Source organism: Semicossyphus pulcher, unplaced genomic scaffold (genome assembly GCF_022749685.1).
Source record: "Semicossyphus pulcher isolate SPU_LCO1_2020_fin unplaced genomic scaffold, fSemPul1.0.p SCAF_23, whole genome shotgun sequence".
NCBI classification, from domain to species: domain Eukaryota; kingdom Metazoa; phylum Chordata; class Actinopteri; order Labriformes; family Labridae; genus Semicossyphus; species Semicossyphus pulcher.
Window position 1 is genome coordinate 6302622 of NW_027211697.1, and position 21948 is coordinate 6324569.

The 21948-nt window shown below is 39.1% G+C and overlaps 2 protein-coding genes across 2 annotated transcripts in view; both read left to right on the plus strand.

The window, feature by feature from the left end:
• Positions 1-6526, plus strand: part of nbr1b (NBR1 autophagy cargo receptor b) — a 29950-nt gene extending 23424 nt beyond the window's left edge. The window contains exons 21-23 of the mRNA XM_069674339.1: positions 104-182; positions 349-442; positions 1255-6526. Coding sequence (XP_069530440.1) covers positions 104-182; positions 349-442; positions 1255-1428 — 347 coding nt within the window. The 3' untranslated portion in view covers positions 1429-6526. The remainder of the gene's footprint in view (positions 1-103; positions 183-348; positions 443-1254) is intronic.
• An 8773-nt stretch (positions 6527-15299) lies between these two features.
• On the plus strand, positions 15300-19532 carry LOC138602913 (ADP-ribosylation factor-like protein 4D). The gene is made up of 3 exons (XM_069674539.1): positions 15300-15439; positions 16863-17553; positions 18530-19532. Exons 2-3 carry the CDS (start codon positions 17110-17112, stop codon positions 18692-18694), a joined length of 609 nt encoding a protein of 202 aa, XP_069530640.1. The 5' UTR covers positions 15300-15439; positions 16863-17109; the 3' UTR covers positions 18695-19532.
• Positions 19533-21948: the final 2416 nt, after the last annotated feature.

The following is a 21948-nucleotide window of genomic DNA, read 5'->3' on the forward strand; positions in this document are numbered from 1 at the left end:
TAGAGATATAGATGTAAATACTGGCTGTGCATTTTATTTTTGAAACTGGGAAGGTTGTGACTGGGTGTTGTGGAAGATAACGTGATGTTTTGCTCTCCAACAGATTCCGGTCCTAAAAAAACTCAGACAGATGAAACTGAAGCTGCTGCAGACACAGAAGAGGACAACCCTGACGACCCAAGGTCTCTCACACACACATAAAAAAAATCAGACACAGGTCATGAGGATAATGTAATAAAAACAATATGAAAAAGGCAGAATATCCTAGAAATGCTATGGTGGAGGTACAGCCAAGGCTTTTCACGCAGCAGCAACGTTCTGATCATAACCTCTATTGTCTCTCCTCAGACACCCAGGCATCACCAGTGGCCTGGTGAAAGGAGCTCTGTCAGTAGCTGCTTCCGCCTACAAAGCCCTGTTCACTGGACAAGGCCCCACACAGGTCAGCAAAGAGTTTATATCCAATACTCTTATTTCATACTTCCTTGTCTTCCTAAAGTACTAAAAGTAGGGATGTCCCAAACAAGTTTTAACAGCCTGATTCCAATGTTGGCACTGTGGTGCATGTAACAGTCACACGAAAATGAGTGCCTGTGGTTGCTGGAGTATAATCTTCCTATGGGTGTCACGATTTCAGCTATAAATCAAAAATGAATCTAAATTACCTTCAATGTCATAGATATCAAAAGCAGTATTGGCTATTGTCCTAGTATTTTTCTCTCCAACCCTGCCTATTTTGCCCATGTCCGAAAGTTAAAAAGCGTACTTGTAGCCTGATATGTAAGACATGTTTATCTGTATTTGCTATTGTAAGTATAATTATTACTATTATTATACTGTAACCTATTTATTATAATGTTATAGTCAATATTTGTAATAATTACTACATTTAAATGCATACGAAATTCATTTGGTCTAAAAAGAAAAAAAATCCTGCTAAGCAGTTTACATTGACAATGAATTGTACATCAGGCTTTTATTTCAGTCACTATCCATCCATACTTACTGCAATTAATTCCAGCATAGTAAACTGTTAGCTAGTTGGTTTGTGTACAGTGTGCAGAGCTGATCACAAACAGGCAAGAGATCATGTGTCACAAACTGGTTAAAACGATAAGTGAGACAAATATTCAAACTGCGCTGTATACATGTTTAAAGATTGCTCCTAAAACCTTAAGAAACCAGCCAGGCATGTTAGGTTTCATATGATTAGAATCAGGTTTTATGGACTGATGAGATCTTGTTCCTGCACAGCCTCCAGTGGATGCGTCCACACAGGAAACCATGATGGCCGTGCTTGTAGAGATGGGATTTGGGGATCGGCCGCTGAACCAGCGGCTGCTAAACAAATATAACTACAATCTTCTGGATGTGGTCAACGAGCTGGTTCAAATGACCGACAATGACTGGTACTCTACTCGCTACTGACACAAGAGAGAGGAGGAAGTGTAGAGAAAAAAAAGAGAGAGAAGGAGATGAAACAAGAATTTACAGATAAAGAAAGAAGAAGCAGAAAGACTGGAAGAGAGAAATTCAATTCATCCACCTTTTTAACCTTCTTCTTCCGGCCATCCCCCCTCTTATCGGACCAGCTGGATTGATCTTCTGTCATATTAGATGAAGAGACATTCCAGCAAGCTCACTGGGCTACTGACCTGGACCATCAAACACCCACTTTCTGTAGTATTAATTTCAGTTTAGGCTTTTTATTGTGAAAGGCAGCTGCCTTGTGTAGGAACTTAAGAGAGATGAAGAAACAATCAACTACTGTTTGTGTAGCATTAGCGCTTCCAAAAATTAAGACCACATATCCCATGAGCCCCTCCGAAGTCTGCCAAGAGGTCAAGGATTAGTATACAGCCTAGTAAAAATCATTAGTAGCAGCAAATAGTAAGTAAGCACAGTAAGCTAAAGTTTCAATTCCATAATGTAAAGTGAAGAATCAGATTTTACAGAACTGTAAAAAGCACTCTAGAGGCTAGCAGATGTGATTATACCTATATCGAAATATCAAAGTTCGGGTAGCATTAAAATGCTACGCTTATTACCTTCCTGCTGTGGCCAAGGACAGTTATACACAGTGAGCTACAAAGCAGCAAGATGATATCAATTATCTACATTAGCACTTACAAAATATTGAGCAAATCCACATCACAGGTCACAAATAGGTACACAGCCTTTTAGTCAGAGCATGTGTTTACACGCTAGACAGTAAAGGTCGAAAATCCACTTTGAAGTTATTGTGTGCTTTTACAATGGACCAAAAAGCTCAGACCACTGATATACTTGCTTTTAACAATGTGTTTCTGTGAGATTGTTCTTTTTAATCGTCAGAAATTATTTCCAAACATTCCACAAATGTAGAAAGGCCAAATGAAGAGGAAGGTTCGAGGGTTTCTTTATAAGTAGCTAAGGGTAAATTTGTTGTGTGGGCTGAAGATTCAGAGTTAAACACAGAACATCAAATCTCTGTTTAGAAGTGCGATAGCTGCAGGTGCATGAGCATGTTGGTGTCCTTTCAGCAGCAAACTCAACAAACAAAAACAAAAGTAGAATTCTTTGAAGGTCAACTAATACCCCGGCTGTCTCTAAAATAGTAAGTGTTGCAATGTTATATAAGTTTATATAGACCAACATTCAAAGTTGTAAAAGAAGATTTTCCAGTGTTGTCCACGGAATTACTTGCACTAAATCTGCCTTAGAGTTTACATAACATAGAGTTTACATTACATAGCGTTTGGGCCATTTTTTACTTTACTCATTTACAGTTGTATTGTTAAGAAAATCTCTATTTTATTCCTTAATGTGTTGCAAGTATATTGAGCATCAATTCCCACGGCTTTCTGCACGATTTAAAGGTCCAACTTGCCAAAGATATGCGTTGATAATATTCCATCGAAAACACGCCCATAAAGTTTTGCAGCTTCATGTGATTTGCTTTTGTCATGTCTCTGACTGTTGACAAGAGATGTCAGATGCTTCACTCTCTACTGCGAGAGCCGTGTTTACGTGCTGACATACTGGGAGTTAAACGCTATCTAGATACAGATAACAAGCTCGGAGGGGAGAGGGCAGGGTTTTGGGGTTTTTTTCAGTTTATTTTAAAGACCGGTCTTGACAGATCTGGTATCAGTTTCCCCGTTTGTTACGCAGCAGTTACCACCAACTCTCTGAAGACTTCAATACTTTTACTCTAACTGCCATTAGTGCAGTTGTTTGTGACCTGGATTTTTTTTTTGCAATGAGGTTCATTTGCATAGAAAGGGCACCAATTGTCTGCATAATGCCAAATATCAAATACGCCGAGACGCTATTTGCTTATTAGTGCCGTGTGAGGTGCATTCCACATTTTGCAGGGGCTTTAAGAATTGGTTTCTTTTTGTTTCAATTGCACAAGTTTAATAGCTGCAAAAGGTGCAACCCTTTTGTAAATTGGCCCCAGAGCTTATTTGTTGCATTAGTCCAGCAAGATAACATAAGATTTTTAGTTCCAGTTGGGTTAAGTCAGGACCAAAAAATATTGTGATGTAGAATTACATGTACCCCCAATCACCCGCAGTACAGCACACAGGCAAGTATGCACACTGCTGCATCCTTCATAGCTATTTGTCTAAACATTCATGTTGGTTAAAAGCAAGTATATCATGAGCCTTATAGCTTGGTACAAAGTCCGAATCTGTGTGGAGTATGACAATTTTATGATAGTAGTTTTTTTATTTTATATACCTTTGTCCAAGTCACTGAATCATATGTAGGTTTCCACACACCTCTCACAGAACTGTACCTTACGTAACCTTTTGTAGATGAGTATATGACTACTGAAAGTGGAAAGCATCTTCTACCTTTGATTAGCTGAGTGTTTTCACTTGGGACCATTCATTCAGCAGAAACCATTGACCCTGCCATCTTTCACACATTGTTGTCTTGACTTTTAAGCTTCTTCTGTTGAGCTGTTTGATGTCTTAAACATGTTAGCTGGTTCTAACCCGGTTAGATTCAAGCTCTCAGTACGCTTCAAACTAGAGATTTTCTGATTTTTCAGGTTAGATTTTTTAATTAATTTTTTGTTAAGGCAGGTGTGAAAGATGTCAACAAACGGTGGCATTGACATAACAAACTGCATCAAGACTGCCTGAAAAGGAGGTCTTAGGCTGTGTAATGTGTATGATCAGAAAGCAAAATGCACCAACCAAGAGATTTAATAGTATTCAAGCATGAAAAAGAAAACTACATTTATGCAAATCATTTGGTAACCACAATTATGCATGCATCTCAGCATGTGAGTTTAGGGATTTTGTACGTAAGGGATTATGTAATGAAAGCACTGTATTTACGCCAAGTTGCGCTTATTTTGATGGCTCTTGTGATGACCTCACCTTGATTGTCCAGTGAAGGAGGTACTTGTCAGTCTTTGTTTGTGAAAAAGCCAAAGTGAACATGAAATAGACCAGAAATTACATGGATGTGTTTTTTTCCGTCAAGACCAAATTAGCCAAACTTCAGATCACTTCAAAGTGACCTAAGACCCAATAAAATCTTTGTTTGACACGTACTGAGAGCAAAATAAACATGTAGTTGTTACTTCCACAGAGGCATGCAGGTAACCAGCCTCTTTATGCATTATTTGTTTCTTGTGGGTTTTATGAATACATTTGACTGGACCTTATAGATAAGTAAATCTACATGTTTTGGGAAGTTTAAATAATTTACATTCGGTGTATATTAAGTGTATATTATTCAAACTTCAGGTTTTGTGAGTGGATTCATTTAATGTTCCCTGTTTCTAGGTTGGAGCCTGCATGTCTCAATGGAAGTTGCAAACATAACATTTAATACTTCACATCTGTTTGTCTCTTATTGATCTGAGGAAATATTGAATAGAACTATCTATCTATCACCATACACATGTTTCTATCCCCTGAGACAATAGGCAGCTTAAGTGACTATGTTTAAGTGAGATGGGGTAAGTTTAATAATAAGAATAGGATTCAACCAAGCTCACATCAATTCATATCATTTTGCACTCCTGTCTTCTCTTTTGTGTGTCTACAAAGTGGTCAGATGTGTGGGCTGATACTCTAAAAGCATGTGCACTTTGTTTGGTAGCGCACATGAAGAGTATGTACAGTAACAGTAAGGTCATTCCAAACTTGAACCGGAAAAACAATGTGTGTAATAATGTGAAAATATGTTTTGTTTTTTTTTCTTTCACAAATGTATAAATAGATACAGAACCTCCTAGTTGGAAGCTATGACTATCAGTTAACTTAATTCCTTTAAGTAAAGATTGTTTAAGGTGTTTTTGTTTCGAATGCTTGACGATGTCTGGAAATGTAAACAAAAAAAAAAGCTGTGTTAAGAGATGAGCTGTTGTATTTTTAGGCTTATTGTGTGGTGGTTGAATTTGCACTGCTGTATGTGTGTGTTAGTGTTTTTCTTTGTGAAAAAAGTTGCAAGATTGATTTAAGATTGTGTTTTTGTTTGCCAATGAAAGAAATGGAAGGATTTGTGATTAAAGACAAAGACATAATTTAATAAAAACAGCACTTCTAGGATTTAACTACGTTTTCTGCATTAATAAGAATTTACAGGGCCCAAAAATCTTAAAGTAAGGATGCTAATTCTGGATTTTTTTTTTTTTTTTTTTTTTAACATTTATTGGCAGTCTAACAAAGCTACATGAGAAGATTTAACTCTCTTTCCCATCTAGCTTACTGCATTTGTATTGCGACATTTCCCACTCAATAGTGAAAGTGTAAAAGCAGCTTTGAGTGGTCGGAAGACTAGAAAAGCGCTATATAAGTACATTCCATTTACCAATAGTACTTAGTTTTCAAAACAAAAGTTTTCTGAAAGTTCGGTAGACACAAGGTTATGACTCCAAGAGTCGGTCTGTCAGCAACAATACAAGAGAACAGTTTCATACAAAGTGATCACTGTTGAGGTCACACAGGACTATCTTGCCAGCCACATGTTAAAAAATGGTTTCACCAACCAACTGTAATTCAAACATGTTTTGGTGACAAGTATTTACAAAGTTAATGGAAGATTTAACTGTTATAAAGATATTTGCTCATATGATTTATTTTGAAATGTCTTGTTTCAGTTCATCTCCTGCTACATACAGTTTCCTGGGGGGAAAGCTGTTATCCGCCACAGTCTACTTAAGCTTCATGTAATGTATTCCCAGGTTTTATTTTGCATCAAAGTCAGCTGATTTCACCACAGTCCCTTTAACAGACATCACGCTCACAGATCCCATGTGGTGAAATGGACCCCGGCTGAAATGTGCACTGAAGGTGAAGAGTTTCACATGCTGTAATGTCTGTCATTTAGTTTTAAATCAACCTTTGTGTTCCGTGAGGAATGGTAAGCTGAGATATTTTCATTTTAGTGTAAGATTATAAGTGAAGTATTTAAGGAGAAGGAGAGAAGCTGGAGTGTTTGAGCTTTTTTTTCTGTGTTGCACTTTATGAACATGGTTATGATGTACAAATCAATCTGTATCCGATTAAAGTCATTACACCAATGAGACATTTCTGGTTTATTTTTCTGTTAACATGACGACATACGACGGAGCCCAAGGTCCTTGAGGGGCGTCCAGTGGGTCCCCAGCAATGTATTTATTTATTTTTACTATAAGGGCCTGTGTCCACTAACAGTGGTTTTTTTGTGCTGGCAGCACCTATTTTCTATAAGAACCAATGCAGTTTTCAGAGCTCAGCATCCTAATCACAAAAACGTCCTCAGCTGTATTTGTGTTGCTGCCCTCACAGCGCTGTCAGTTGAAGTTATTGCAACTTTTGGATCTGAGAGCAATCATCAATGTTCCTTCTCCCTCACCACCCAATCGTTTTTGTTAGTTCTGCTGCTAATGCCAGGACATGATTCCTTTCCATTGTTTTTTATTTTTTCTTTGTAAAATTTCCTTTAATAAAAGCAAATATTAAGCATACAGACCAATAGACTTAATGGTCACTACCAAGGGAAGCAATAGTGCCGCCAGACAACTTTTCTAACCTAACAACAGTAAGCACAGATGAGAAGCGCTCTGAAATTGAGGTTGTGGGTGCTGCCAGTGCAAAAAACGCCATTAGTGGACACAGGCCCTAATTGCATCCATAAGACTTTTTTGGTCATGGGTTTCAAAGACTTTCTGAAAGAAAACATCTAAAAGCCAAAATCCTGTCAAATTGGGAAATCCTTTGACAATTTATTTTGGTTATTTGAAAATAAAGATTACTGAAGGTTATGCTAAATAAAATCATTGAAATAAATCAAAGATAATTGTGATCCATATTGTTATGCTACTGGTTGTAAGTAATACATTTCCATGTATTCTGTGTAAATTGGAGTGTTGTCACTGTTTTGGTTCCGAGATATGGCTTCAGTGTTTTCTTTTGTTTTTTATGTTATTCAACAATTTACCGAACATGAATACAAATATACAAGTAAAGACAGTAAAAAACTAAAGGACGTCAGAGTCACATCATGCCATAAGATTCTTTGTATGTTGTAATGGCAAATATCAGATGATGAACTATGTAACCAGATAGACAGACGTTTCTTTGTTTCTAAATAGTTATGTCTAGGATTTTTTTTTTGGGAAGACTGTTGAAGCTACCGCTTGTTTGTCATGGCTTTATTCTGTTTTTATTTTTATATCAGTATATTTCACTGTTTCCTGACATAACGACACAGTTCCTTATGTTTGACCATTCAGTTTTAAGCAATTTGGAAATGTTTTTGGACTGATGCACATGTTGAGGTCCTTTTTCCATTTATTTACTTTTTTATTTCCTACCATACCATTTATGGTATGGTAGGAAATAAAAAAGTACATGCTATTAATTTATTTAAAATGTGATTAGAATTTACAAGAAGACACATATTCCAGATGACCACGAGCTCCGCTGTGCTTGGTAAAGAGACATGTTTCAATCACATGGAGCTGCTGTTCAGAGCTTCCAGACTTGGTCGAGTAAACCTTGAGGTTACCATAGAGCAGCATCTTCCTCACCACTGCTGGTTGTACTGTAAAGACTGTAAGAGAAAAAGAAAGTTTCCATCTGAAAATTTGCCCCGCTTTTACAAGAAAGTGGTAATCACCTATGATAAGTGAGCCTGCTTATTAAAGTAAAAGCTCTGATTCATTAATTTAAAAAAAGAAGTGCTGACACTTACTGAGTATCTGTTGGGGATTTTGGCACTGTGATGGACAGGTGTCTTTAGGTCGCCCTTACAGTGGGGACACTGTCCACCATCTGGGAACACACATTAAACACATGAAAACATACTTATCAAATCTTGCTTAGGTTAAAGCTGCACTTACCAATGGTTTTAAATTTATAATGGATGTTGTGGGTAATGTTAAATGTGTTACTCTTAGTGATAAATCCACAGTGCATCAACAGTGACCCTTAGCGTGCCAGTTTTGTCAGGATTTGGTGGAGACCAAAAATGGAGCTAAAAGAGAGTTTTAGACACAACTCCATCAAGTGTCCTTGTTTTATGCTTAAATAATTACCTGTATGGATCCTTTCTTCATATTTTGTTAACTTGGAGTCTTTGAGAATTGAAATGTTTAAATCACACCATACATCGTAAGTTATGAAATAAAAAAAATGCCCATAGAAAGAGTGTCACCAAGTGATGGCTAAGTATACTGTTTGCTTTCACTCTGCTGCCAGTGAATCTTTGAGGTCATTGCTGTGAAAACACTATAGCTGGTTCGTGATATCTGAGACACAGAGTGGAGTGACTGTGAGGCTCTTCATGAATCCTTCAATATATCCCCTCATAATAAGAGCACTCTGGACTGTGACAGCTGACCTGCTGTTTGTGTGCAGGTGTAGTGTTTGTGGGTCAGCAGTGGCACCAGGTAATTGCAAACAGGGGGGCTAGATTGTTCATAGCAGGGGCTTCGGTCAGCTAATTTTGACCAACATAAACATTAAAAATAATATTATTACAGAATATCCAGATTCAGGTATGTCAGATTAATAATTAAAATGCACAACGCAGACACAGTTCATTCTGTAAATAAGGACTGAACAAATCAAATGCATACAAAATGTTTACAGCAACAACCATAAACAAAGAATCACAATGCTAATCATAGAAACCACAAAAGCATATGTGGATTTACTAAATGTTTCAGCTGTGAGTCAACATGACTGTAGCACTGCTTGAGTTGGAAGTAGTAGGTGTATGTGGGGGTGGCGTTACATGTGTGATTAGTATTTATGAAGATAATTGTAAATAACATGGGGTATGACCTGGGGATATGATGATGGGTCGGGTGCGGCTTGTGATGGATTTGGAATACGCCGCAGTCTATAAGTGGAACAGGTGAGTAAAACTTGCCTTACTTTTTTTGAATGAATGATATTAATGCAATGTTGTTTTTAAAATCTTTATGTTGAAAAAATAATGATACCTGTCTGCTCTTGTGTTGTATTCGATGTATTTGATGCAGTTGCGTTGCTGCTGGTGTCAGAATCCTTCTGCAACAGAGAAATAGTTAACTGTAACAAACACTCCAAATCTTCAGCACCAAAAACAAAATGTACTCTGAATATTCAGTCAGTGCAAAATGACACAAGAAGCTCTCAAGCTTACATGTCAAAAGATGGAAACTCTTCCTATTAACAGTAGACCTGTTAAACAATGGCCTTCATTGAATTTTAATGTGACCTATGGAGTTTTCTTCAAACATTAAAAGTAATCTTTGCAAACCAAAACACTGTTTGTATCTCTGAGCTCTAATAAATGTTTCTGAAAAACTGATTCCTGTTACAGCCAACAGCTGTCAATCACAGGAGTACCGTGATACCAACAGGATTGTGTACAGTACATAGAAAGAGGGCAGCCATGCTTATAGACACTGCTCCATAGTGTTAGTGTTGTAAAACCACACAGGACACCTTTAACCCCTCAGCTCTTATATCTGACTTTTCTGTGTTTTTCTACAGAAGATCTTTGAAAATCGCTTCCCTCCTGAAGAGAAACATTAAGTGAGCTGTGTCCCAGTGATCCAGTAATACCAGCAAGCTAATAGCAGAAGACCTCAGTTTTGCCTGTGGATTTTCTCTCTAAAAAGTTTTTCTGGTTCGCCAGAGTAACGGAGTAAGACGTCAGACGCATTAACTCTGAGTCCTTTTCACAGATGCCTGGGTTCAATTACGAGCATGTCATCCGTCTCTCTCTCCCTCATATTTCCTTCCTCTCTTTGGTTTGTCAATCAAATAATTGGATGAATGGGTAGGTTCTTATTTGAGTAAATTTAAGCTATCTTAGGTTTTTTGTTTTGTTTTTTATTTAAATCTAAACATATCCCGAGAATAGGAGACACGGAAATCAGTAACAGGATACAAGCTGTCACACTCAGACAGGAAATAGGTTTGCCCCATGTTGGGGTGTCATGTTTCTGCTCAGTTACCACTCAGCCCTGCTGTTGTTCAATAATAAAGTAGCCCAGTCAGACTGCTGCACCTCCATCAGCTAAACACTTTTTAGGGAAAAAAAGTCTGAATTTTCTTACATCAACTCTGCTCGAAGTCACAAGTGGTGGATTAAGATTACTTAGTTACATTCTGCTTTAATTAATTATTGCAACATGTTATTTACTTGCAGTTTGTGTCTGGCCATCCTGTTGTCCAGAGAACACTGACGCCGTCTGGCCTCCCAGTGCATAGCCGACATCCTTATGTACACACACTAGGGGAGACATTACAACCATTAGGTCAGTTACTTGTCGGTCATTAGGTAGGCAAACTGGAGTATTTAAACCTGCAACGATAAAAGTTGGCCACTGGGGGGCGTAGAATCAAGGTTTAAACACAACATTAGCACAGATTTGCATATTTACATGTCCAACATGTCATTTGTCATTTGGAATAATGTTTGTATCCGCTGATAAATGAAGATATTACTCACTTTCTTTTCATACCTGTTGAACAATGTTAACAAAATCTGTTATATCCTGTTTTTTTAATCTGAAGGTGTAGCTTAAGAAAGAGCTAGGCTTTTAGTTTCCCCTTGTTCCTGGTCTCAATGCTAAACTAAGCTCAGTGGCTGCTGGCTGTAGCCTTACATGGAACTCTAAGTCATAATTTTGTGTCAATCTTCTCATCTAACTTTGTCAGTAAACTTAACTTTGACCCCCTTCAATTTTAAACACTTGCTTTAAGTCTTTGCACAATGGGAAGCAAGCAGTGCAGAACCTTTTTGTTTGGACTCAGTCATGCTATGTAAAATATGTGTTTCGCCTTCGATGACAATGATGCTACATATTATATCTATTATTATTATTTATTTTATTTATTTTTTTATTTATTTTTTGGGGCTTTTTTGTAGGACAGTGGATAGAGTGAGAAATAAAGGAGGAGAGAGGCGGGACAAAATGCAGCAAAAGGCCAGGGGGTTGGAATGGAACCCAGGGCCGCTGTATCGAGGGCATGCCACTATACATGCGGCGTGCGATTTAACCACTGAGCTAAACCAACACACCGTGCTGGTTCAATTTTGGTGCGCAACCAGAGAACACCTCTGACCTAATCAGTGAAACAGACTTAAAACTTCAAGCCAGACAGGGAAGTGAAACGCATGCGTTAAGTTACTGTTTAATACTCTGAACATAAAGATTAGCTTAATAAAGAGTAGCATTTGGCATTACAATTAAATTAAGTATATTTCATTAGGACCAAACAAGAATAGATGTACACCTGCTTCCTCTCTGTCCAACTCCATTACAGCCATTTGATCTGACAATAGTGTCACCTGATCTGCTCGAGCTTCCAACCACTGCCAGCAGCTCCTCTGATTACTGATCTCTTTCCTGTGTTACCTTCTCTGCATGCACTCCTGTCACCTGCCACACAATGAATACCTATCACGGCTACTCTAGAGTTTGACCCACTTCGCTGAGATGATAAATTGTATTTAATCTGTAATGCATGTAAATACGTCATAATGCACAGGTTTATGATTAGTATGAAGCTGATACAGAATGCAGTATACACTTTTAAATGATATGACACACTGACTTCTCTCTCTCTATATATTTTTATTGTACCCTGTGTGGAAATTAAAGAAACCCATAATGCAACATATAATTCAGGGTTTTACTTAATATTAGCATCAAAGTATGTCTTTATTCTGCATTTAGAAGAGACACATTACTTTTGCTCTAAAAGCAAAACAGAGGAGTATGTATGTAACAGCAGGCTCTACAGTTAAGCAGAGTGATGTCTGAGAAACGGTGAGCATGTGAATAAGTGTTCACTCACCTGGCCTGTGCCCTGGAGAGAAAGCAGCTGCAGCAGCCTCGGTGGAGGACTGGTGAAGGCTGAGGTGTCAGTCTCTCTTTACCTCTCTCCTGTCTCTGACCTTGTTAAGAGGAGTTTCCAGGCAACACAATGCTCTCCTGGGAACTATTTAGAGAGAGAGGAGCAGAAAGGTGGGATGGATAAATCATTGTTCACCACCTCCTGTGACTCTCTAACAAAGGCTCCAGCTCAATGTGTTGTCCTTCTCTGTGTGATTTACGTGTTTAAGGTCTATTTTCTTTTTTTTATTATTTTACATATCTATGAAGTACATAAAGAACCTTCAATGAGATAAATACTGAAGTATTACGTGCATTATATTGAAAAATACTGAGCTTGATACATTTTTGCATTTAAAGGTTTAGTAAATGCTGAGGTCCTGTGCATACTGGCCATGAAATATCTCTCCCTGAAGTGATTTCAATATAAGACATCGAGGAGAAAATCTACATCCCCATTCAGTGCAATACATTTATTAATTCACAGAACAAGGACTGTGTAGTGTGGAACCAAGACAGAATTGTGTTCTTGCTATTATGGCACAACTTTCCAAATGTATGTGAGCCAATGTTTTCTCAGGCCTGCGCAAGAAAATGTAAAGAGTGCTCCATGCATTTCAGAGAAGTAGAAGCTGTGGTTCTTTCAGTCCTCTAAGATGATACCAAAGCCTGTCTTTTAAGTTCCAAGACTGTATACAGAGAAAGATTTTTTTTTTCTCAATTGCTTTGGCACATTTCTAATTTTTAAACCTTAGCATTAAAAATGTGTTTCCCAAAATAGCTCATAAAACTCCATTGTTCACCTGCAAATGTGTGAAACTCATCCAAAACCTTTAAATGAAGTTTCTGTGACAATGAATAAGTTACTTCAACTACACAACACATTTCTTTGACATAGTGTAAAACCAGGGGGCTCAAAATGTGCTAAATATTTGAGTAACAGATGGTAACAAAGAGTGTTGTGCACAAGTAACAAAATGTTGTTTAGCATTTCACAAGGACGACCTCAACAACCAACTGAGTGCTGAGCCAGACAACTGAGAACTGTATTATCATAAGTTGCTGTTCCTTTTGTCAAGAGCAGAGGGTGCTAATACACTGTGCAATGGAGAAGAAGGGCCTGCATGGCTGCGTTTTACCTTAAACCACTAATTCCTGCAGATAAACACTAGTGTTTACCTGCAAAGATGTAAAACACACCCAAAACCTTTAGACAGATGAATTCCCCAACTACAGTCAGTCAGTTTCTTTGTCAATGAATAAGTCCCTTGACATACCGGTGCTCTAAATGTTTAGATTCCATGAAGCTGACAACTGTATGATCTATTCAAATCAGGACCTTTATAGCTGCTTTGTGTCTGAATTTCCGCATAATCGATTACATCATTGTTTCCGTTCATCCAAACCACCATTCAGCGGGTCATCACTTGTTTCACACACACACTTTTGCAGACACCCACATCGCCATCAGTGTTGCATAACGATGAGGAAGTACATGCACCATCACAATGCAAATCAATACAGCTTACGCATGATGTCAGCTGTGCTATGTTACCCATTATGACCCTTGCTGGCCTGCCGGCACTCTGAGCTGCTGTGGCTGAGGTGGAACTTTTTCAGTCGGTCATTAAAGCTCTTTTTAATTAGTCTTTTTCTAAGGAGGAACCTGTTACTTTTTGAGCATTATTGCAATTTAGCTTGTTTCTTGCTTACCGTTTACCTCTTAGGGACCTTACAAAAAAGTAGACAAATGCATTGCATAACAGCTGGGTTAGCCTCCGGATAGCCTACTCAAAGCAGTCTTGCTTAAAGGACCTGACATTGTCTGGACATGCCCCTTTACACATGTAGCACACTGGAACCTGAGCTTGGTGAACAGCATCATCAACATGTCCATGCGCTCACTGTGATTGGTCTGTACCAATGGTCTGTACAATTACTTGCTGCGTTTATACATCGGCCTGCATTCAGTATTCTTCCATCAGCCTTTCAGCTTTGGCTTAACTTTTCACACAAATCAGCTCTGCAGCAGTTGCAATTAGAATTGTATGCACAGAAAGACTACAACCCCCAATAATACATCAGCATTGTCAACTGTACACAAAACATATTGTTGGATAAGGTTGTGTTCCCAGGCTGGATTTTAAATTTTTATGTTGTCAGTTTTGTCATTTTTCCCCCTACAATTTTACAGAGAAGAACTAGAAAAAAAATAAAGAAGCATCTCCTATGTGACAGTGACAAAAGTTCGTACGTAGGACCAGAACCCTCCCCCCTTTCTGACCCCCTATGCCTTCCCTCAGGATAATGAATGGAAATTGATATATAATTTGAAAATCCAATTTTGAGTTCTTGAGTTATTTGACAGCACTGGAAAAAAAAAAATCTATTTGTCTCTTTAGTTTTACAATGCACCTCATTAATTTACACATGCACACGGACATAAACACAAACAAACACTTATTATTAGGCTACATTAATATTACAGATAATGTTTCTCCATTTTTGCTCTGCTTTCACTGATAACAATAAATAATTCGAATTAAGACATTAAATCAAATCAATGCAATGGAAAACAAATTTATATTCTAATAAGGTTGAAAATAAAATTATAAGATAAAAATAAATAAAATCTTTTGATGTCGTAGCTAACCCTAACCTTTTTCTTTTTATACTGGTTGTTAGGGGAAAAGTGTTAAGCACGGAGTTATATTACAAAAAGGTTGGAAGGAGCGTTGTGAATGTAAAAACTAATGATTAATACATTTTTAAAATCACAGCATTGATTTGTTACTCATATTATAATCATATCAAAGTATATCTTAAAGAGTACAACATTGTGTAACATTAGTGTTAGTGAACCATCTTCACAGTTTCTGTCCCTCCCGCTGCTGTGACGTCAGCAGCGGGGGGTTGGGAGTGCTTTTCCCCGGTGTTGTGTCTCCTACTGCTGCCACTGTTCGTCGGACAAACGGAGTACGCGGATCTACTCGCTGCACATTTTGTGAACGGATTTTTTCGGGATTATTTTGGCATTAAAGTGGGATATTTTTCACATTCTTTATACTGCAACATTATTGACAAGTTTGCTGTGATTGGAGTTGCTGGCAGGTGAGATATATGGACATTTTTACAACAAATATCAAATAACCGTGTGTTCACTTAAGAGCGGGTATACACTCGACACTGTCCTTTGAAGATTTCGCTGCTAAGCACATTATCAAGTGAAGGATAACAAGGCTATACTTTTTTGTAAACTTAATCTTAACTTTGTTACGCTATTGAGACCTTCTGTTTTGCACTACATAGTTCAAATGTGTGAAAGCATGTTATTTTTTTCCCATGAGCTGCCATCTGTTGTTTGAGGCTTTGTTTTAACCCGATTACAAACAGAACCTTTAGTGTTTGTCTGCATTTCTCTGCTGCTGGAGGCTCCTTTTAATCCCCGTGTTTCCAGTCTCGTGCAGGATACAGCTAGAAACAGAAAACACTAGGCTACAGCTGCTGACAATGCCTTCTGCCCTGCAAATGCAATGGCTCAACATTCACTGTGAAATCAATCACAACAAAAGCTTGTCAGCAGTTTACAACATAAGTTCTATAAATGTATAACGTGTCTTTTTAAACACAAAATTACTTTTGGTATATTTAATAGAGATGCCGATACCGATTTCGATACCTAAATTTGCATATCGGACAGTACTGGACCAATCCGAAACCAGTACAAAAAAAGAAACACATCATTAGCATTTTATTTCGACAGCTGTTTACCACTTACCTTATATTGATCTTTTATTATTTATATCGTTGTTTTACAGCCTGATTCTGTTTAAATTAACAGGCTGTTTGGCAGTTATGAAGCTTTGACTAGGCTATGCCTTTTTTTGTCAAGTGCCACATCAAACTCCTGTATGTATGTATGAGTCAAACTTTTTCCCTGTAAGATGCACATCAGATGTTGGTCAGTCATTATGACATTTGAGTGACACTTTGAGTACTAGCCATTAACTGCACAATAAGATGGGATCACATTTTTACACTCATGTTATGTTATGGTGGTGTTTCTTTTTTATAATATGAGGTTTCCTAAACTTATACATATCCTCTTGCTTACAGTATGTCAATATATCACAATGTATTGACACGTAACCTCTGTATCATGACACTCATATCGCCAGAGTCTTGCCACTACACATCCTATTTATAGGCTTACTTGCAGATACCTGATCCCAGATTTTAGACAGCATCAGAGGCACTTCTGACACTGGTATTGGAACAACACTTATATAAGTACATGGGTTTTACCTTTAAACTATTGTTGTAATTAATTCTTAACTCATCTCAACCCTGCTTGCTGTATAAACCTACATTCTAATTATTGAACAGATGCCAAATGTTGTATTTGTCATTCTGCCCTTTGCATCATGAGAAGTGGAGCTGCACTAAGCCTCAGCCACTCTAATTACTTACAGCCCACTGCCCTTGTTAAAATCGCTGACTCATGTTCTCCTCCCCCTTCCCTTTTTTCTGTCAGTTCTCTCAGTGACTGCAGCCCAATGTCCTCCTGCACCAACCTTTGAAGTGAGGCCAGGAGTGTTAACTGTTCTCCAGCCAAACCCCACACCCCTGTGACTGCGTCCTGCTAACCTCAAAGCATCTCAGGGCACGCTAAGTGAGACAAGGACCCAGGAAAAGAGCCATATAAAGGATTCAAAAGAAGGCCTAATTAATTTAGTCCTATGAATCTTTAGAGGGGTTATTCTACATTACAGGGCCTAAACATGGGGAACCAGTTAACAGAAATTGCCCCAAACACCTCATTCCTCCCCAACTTTCAGTCTCTACACATAGTAGTGATTGGTTTGGACTCTGCAGGGAAAACTGCACTCCTTTACAGACTAAAGCTGCAGGAGTTTGTTGAGACAATCCCCACCAAAGGTTTCAACATGGAGCGGATTAAAGTGCCGATGGGCAACTCCAAAACCAACTCCACCATGCTCCAGGTTTGGGACGTAGGTGGTCAGGATAAACTGAGGCCCCTCTGGAAGTCGTACACCAGGAGGACGGACGGGCTGGTGTTCGTGGTGGACGCAGCCGAGACTGAACGCATGGAGGAGGCTAAGGTGGAGCTCAACAGGATCACCCGGTCATCAGAGAACCAGGGGGTTCCTGTGCTGGTTTTAGCAAACAAACAGGACCTGAGAGGAGCCATGTCGGCTTTAGAGGTAACTACTTTTGCATTAATGGCTCTGTATTGTTGTGAAGTGCGGAAATGATTTCTCATTTTATTGGTTGGAAAAATGTCTTGCTTTGTTGTTAATACAATTTTGTGAAATGAATAACAGGGTAGGGCTGCGTGACCCATAGTTTCAACATTGACATCTCATTGTGGTCTCAACAATGGTCGCATAGCAGGACACAAGTCAAGTGAGCTCAATTAACTAGAACAAGTCATGCAACAAATATTTTACTGGTTGATTCAAAAGGAAGGTTCTCGTTTTCCATGACAAGTGCATTTACGAGTGCATGCATTTATTCCAGTTTATCGTTTTCACCTCCTCCTGCTAGTTAACGCTCTGGCTACATAAATGGACCAGATGCGACCCAGACTGTATCCTCTTAATGGCTATACTTGCAGCGTATGTACTGTATAGTATAAGTTACTATCACTAGGCTCATCCGAGCCTTGATGTTATATCTTAATAGATGCAACAGCTGCAGTTTTCAGACTTACTGTAAATCTTGCATATAGAGAAACCTTTTGGTTAAGTTTGAGAGTCTTACATCTTCAGCTGTGAGGGTGCTAAACCAAGTGTGGTAGAAGAGGCAGGGGGTTAGTTCTTTGCAGAAAATAGACTTTTGGAGTACCAAAATTCTGGAAATGCACTTATTTCATATATTTTGTAGCCTGACCACAAGTCCTTCAAGTACCCAAAGCTGGCTTTGAATGTCAAGTCAGGTTGAGTCAAACTTTATTACCTGATTATCCCACCAAGGGATCATAGTAGTCAGCAGTGTGGCCAACTTAGCAATAACAGAGTTTTTCTGAGCACCCTAGCAACTTTAAAAGAACTGCAATTTTTGCCTGGCTTCATATTTTAGCCCGGAGGTTACTACTTGCACAAAGATGGGATATGGGTCAGATATGCTATACTGAGTGTCAGGTTGTCACTATTGTCCTCTCATATGACTGTGTTTCAGGTGGAGAAGGTCCTCGCTCTCCATGAGCTCAGCTCGTCCACGCTGCACCACACGCAGGGCTGCTCTGCACTGGATGGCGAGGGACTGCAGCCCGGCCTAGAGAAACTTTATGAAATGATCCTGAAGAGGAAGAAGATGCTCCGACACAGCAAGAAGAAGAGATGAGACAGAGGATCACAGCGGTGTTTGGGACAGAGGTGACTTTTTGAACCACTACTTGTCTGAGGAGCTTCTCAGCAGCCATGTCTGCAACACTTTGGAACTTCGGCAGGTGAAACCACAGGGAAGCTAGTGGAGTTTGGACGTCATCGATCAAGTTCTAACTGGCGTGGAAGTTGGGGCCAAATGTTCACACCCTCCTTCACCTTCTAGACATTAGGCGTGCTTCCGTTGGATGTTTGTGCTCCTGGGCACTCTTCCCTCTCCTCATCACTCCTCCTTAAAGGACCACAGCAGAGAGAGATAGAGCTTCAGAGGGAGCAACAGAAGAAAACCTGTGCAATATAAGATGAACACTTCGATGCACTCACTCCAATATTGAAGGATTTTTTTGTACAACGATGTGTGCTAACAGAAACCTGCAGGTCTGGCCTGAGCACAGTTCCTGTTCCTTTGACTAAGTTTTAATGTCACACTTTACTCTTAATCTTTATGTTGCATGAAGCTCACCCAATTGTCTGCTTGGGAATATTAAGACAACACTTTTGGTGATCAAAAGAAGAGTATAATGATTAATGTGGGTGAGAAGATGCCCTGTACTCGTTAGGTATGCCCCCAGGACTTCACAGCGTGACATCTACAGACTGACACACTGAGGCTGCTGACTCCAGCCGTGAAAGTTTAGACAGTTTTTCCATTCTTTACCAAAGTTGTTTGCTTGTCTCGGCTTGATGTCCTTCAGGGTTGGCTGAATGGTTGGTTGTTAGTTCGAACAAGAAATTGTTTTTATATTGTGTACATTGTTTTGTAAAATGTCAAGATATGAATAAATTATTGAGCAAGAATTGGCAATATTTTCTGCAGACTTGTCTTTTTATTTAATTTCTCTTATTCCCATGGATGAAGAGCCGTAGTTCACTATGGAACATAAGTATGCAAACTAATGACCCACACAGAGTTGTCAGAACATGTCTTTACAAACATCAGCGCTGCTCCCACTTTCTGCACAGCTACTGAAAACAATCACTGGAAGGGTGTGAGAACTGTGATGGTGAGTGATTCATACATCCAGGTTGTTACAGAAACATGTTTAAAGCTGTCAGAGTGGGTGGATAAAATTCCTGAAATGACATTTACCAGGACAATATGTTGCAACCCAGTGTCCATGAAATACATCCTCTCTATGTGAAGTTTGCAATGTTGGGTTCTTGTTTTTAGGTGTTCTTTGTACAATACAGTAAACTTTGGCTATGTAGGTAGTTTTCTTTGTTATTTTCATCCCTTTCACTCTGCCTATTGGGGACTAACTGATATGAGCCCCTTACAGTGGATTATAATCAGTCCATTATTGGACATAATTCTCAAAAATCTGACACATTTAAAGTTTCATGTTTCAAAAAACCCCATAAATGTTTATCTGGTGAAGAATTCGTGGATTTGTAGAGGCCCATGGATGGTGATCATTTGGTGTTTACAGCAGCAGGGATGCAAATGTGGGATTTACAATTAACTAGTTTGTGTCCATTTTTTTGTTGGACAAATCTGCGAAAATATGCACACAATGCCCTCGCTCTACCCCTACTGATAGATAATAGATAGCTGGTAACATGACATGATAGTGATAGTGGATAACTCATGACTGTGGGAGGTTTGAAGCAGACCGGCTTGTGCTCTGCAGCAGTACTTGTTGTCATACAAGCATCAAACAGGTTCCACGTCAGTCCTGTCCTCAGGCAGGAGTTTCATCAGTAGGTCATTCATTATTTCTCCCACATAGCTTTGTATTATTACCCGTCCCACTGTCTCTGCCTTATCTTACTCCCCGCTCACCCTGCCATATAATGGTATCAAGTGCACAAGGTCGTATCGCTAACTTTTTGCCCTGCAGAGCCAATTCAAGAGAAGCCCCCCCAGTGTGAAACCAATGCATGCTAACATTTCACTTTTCATGACGTCGGGTTCAGCTCAGAGTTTTAAATTAAATTTATAGAGAGGAGATGCAGTGATTTGTAAAACATGCATCATCACCCCTCCCTTCACTACCAATACTACTCTATAGATGTCCACAGTGCCACAAATTAAACCTGAACTGTAATAAACCTTAGTTTTTGCTTAGTTTTCCACTGTGAGAATGTAGAATTGGGTCAATGTTCCTAAACGGGCTGTCTGCATGTGCTGCATTTCTCTTTGAGTTGTTGAAAGGCACATTGTTCTAGTGTGTGGGCCTGCGATTATTTGGATTTATTGGCATATTTGTTATTGGTGCACATAATACCACAAATGAAGCAAAGGAGGTTTGGCCTTTCATGAATATTTGAAGGGAAAATGAAAGGAAGCCAGGCTGTGTACAAGCTAGACTTCAAACAAATATACACCCACATTCACACACAGTAGAAATAATAATGGGATACTATACAGTGCTAGACTGCTAAAGTAGGGCATAGCCTACACTGCAGCACTCTGTTGTGCTCTGACTGGTGGGTTTAAACTTGCCAGGTTCATTTGAATTCCGGTTCCAATTTGAAAGGGCACTATCTGTGAAATAGAGAGGATTTTAGGACATCAAATCCTCCATGGTACGTGAAGACTTTTTTCCCTGTCTAAGTACCTATAAGGATGTTTGTTGCATTCACCTTAAGCTCATACCACCAGTTGTAAACAGAAAGCACTGAGCCATCATAGCTGTTTATTTGCTGTTCTAAGCGGTGCTGTACTTCACTGTAAGAGCATCTGTTAGCCGCAAGATAACACAATTTAGCAGGTTTGATTAGTGCCTTGTTTCTCTTTGAGGGCACAGAGGTCACGACCCCTAATTTCATTATCTATCATCATCATCATTTTCAGTAAACCTCATGCCCGGTCAAAGGGCCGGAAATTCTTTCAGTTCTGCAATCACAGACAAGAATATCCACAAAGAGCTCGGTCAAAACTGTGCTCATAATCCTCAATATGAGTCTAAGTTTGTGATAGCATGCAGCCAACATTATGCACCTAGAAAATACAGAACAAGCTAGAGGTACTGTAGCTCCTGTGTGATCAGTTGTTTATCAGTCACACAGGAATGTTAAAGTATTCCTTCAGCAGCCCAGCCCCCACCCGCATGGCTGTCTGGGCTGTTCTCTGATACCCCACCCCCAAACCCGCTCCTTTGTAATCTAGACCACTCTACTGTGATACTCAGACCAACAGTAGCCCACTCATGTTATCCTGTCTGACTTGTGGTTGTTGTTAGAACTTTTGTATCATCAGAGGGGCACTAA

Coding starts and splice junctions, on each gene's coding strand:
- LOC138602913 (XM_069674539.1), top strand. CDS start 17,110: ATGGGGAACCAGTTAACAGAAATTGCCCCAAACACCTCATTCCTCCCC. Junction 17,554..18,529: donor GAGCCATGTCGGCTTTAGAG/GTAACTACTTTT, acceptor ACTGTGTTTCAG/GTGGAGAAGGTCCTCGCTCT.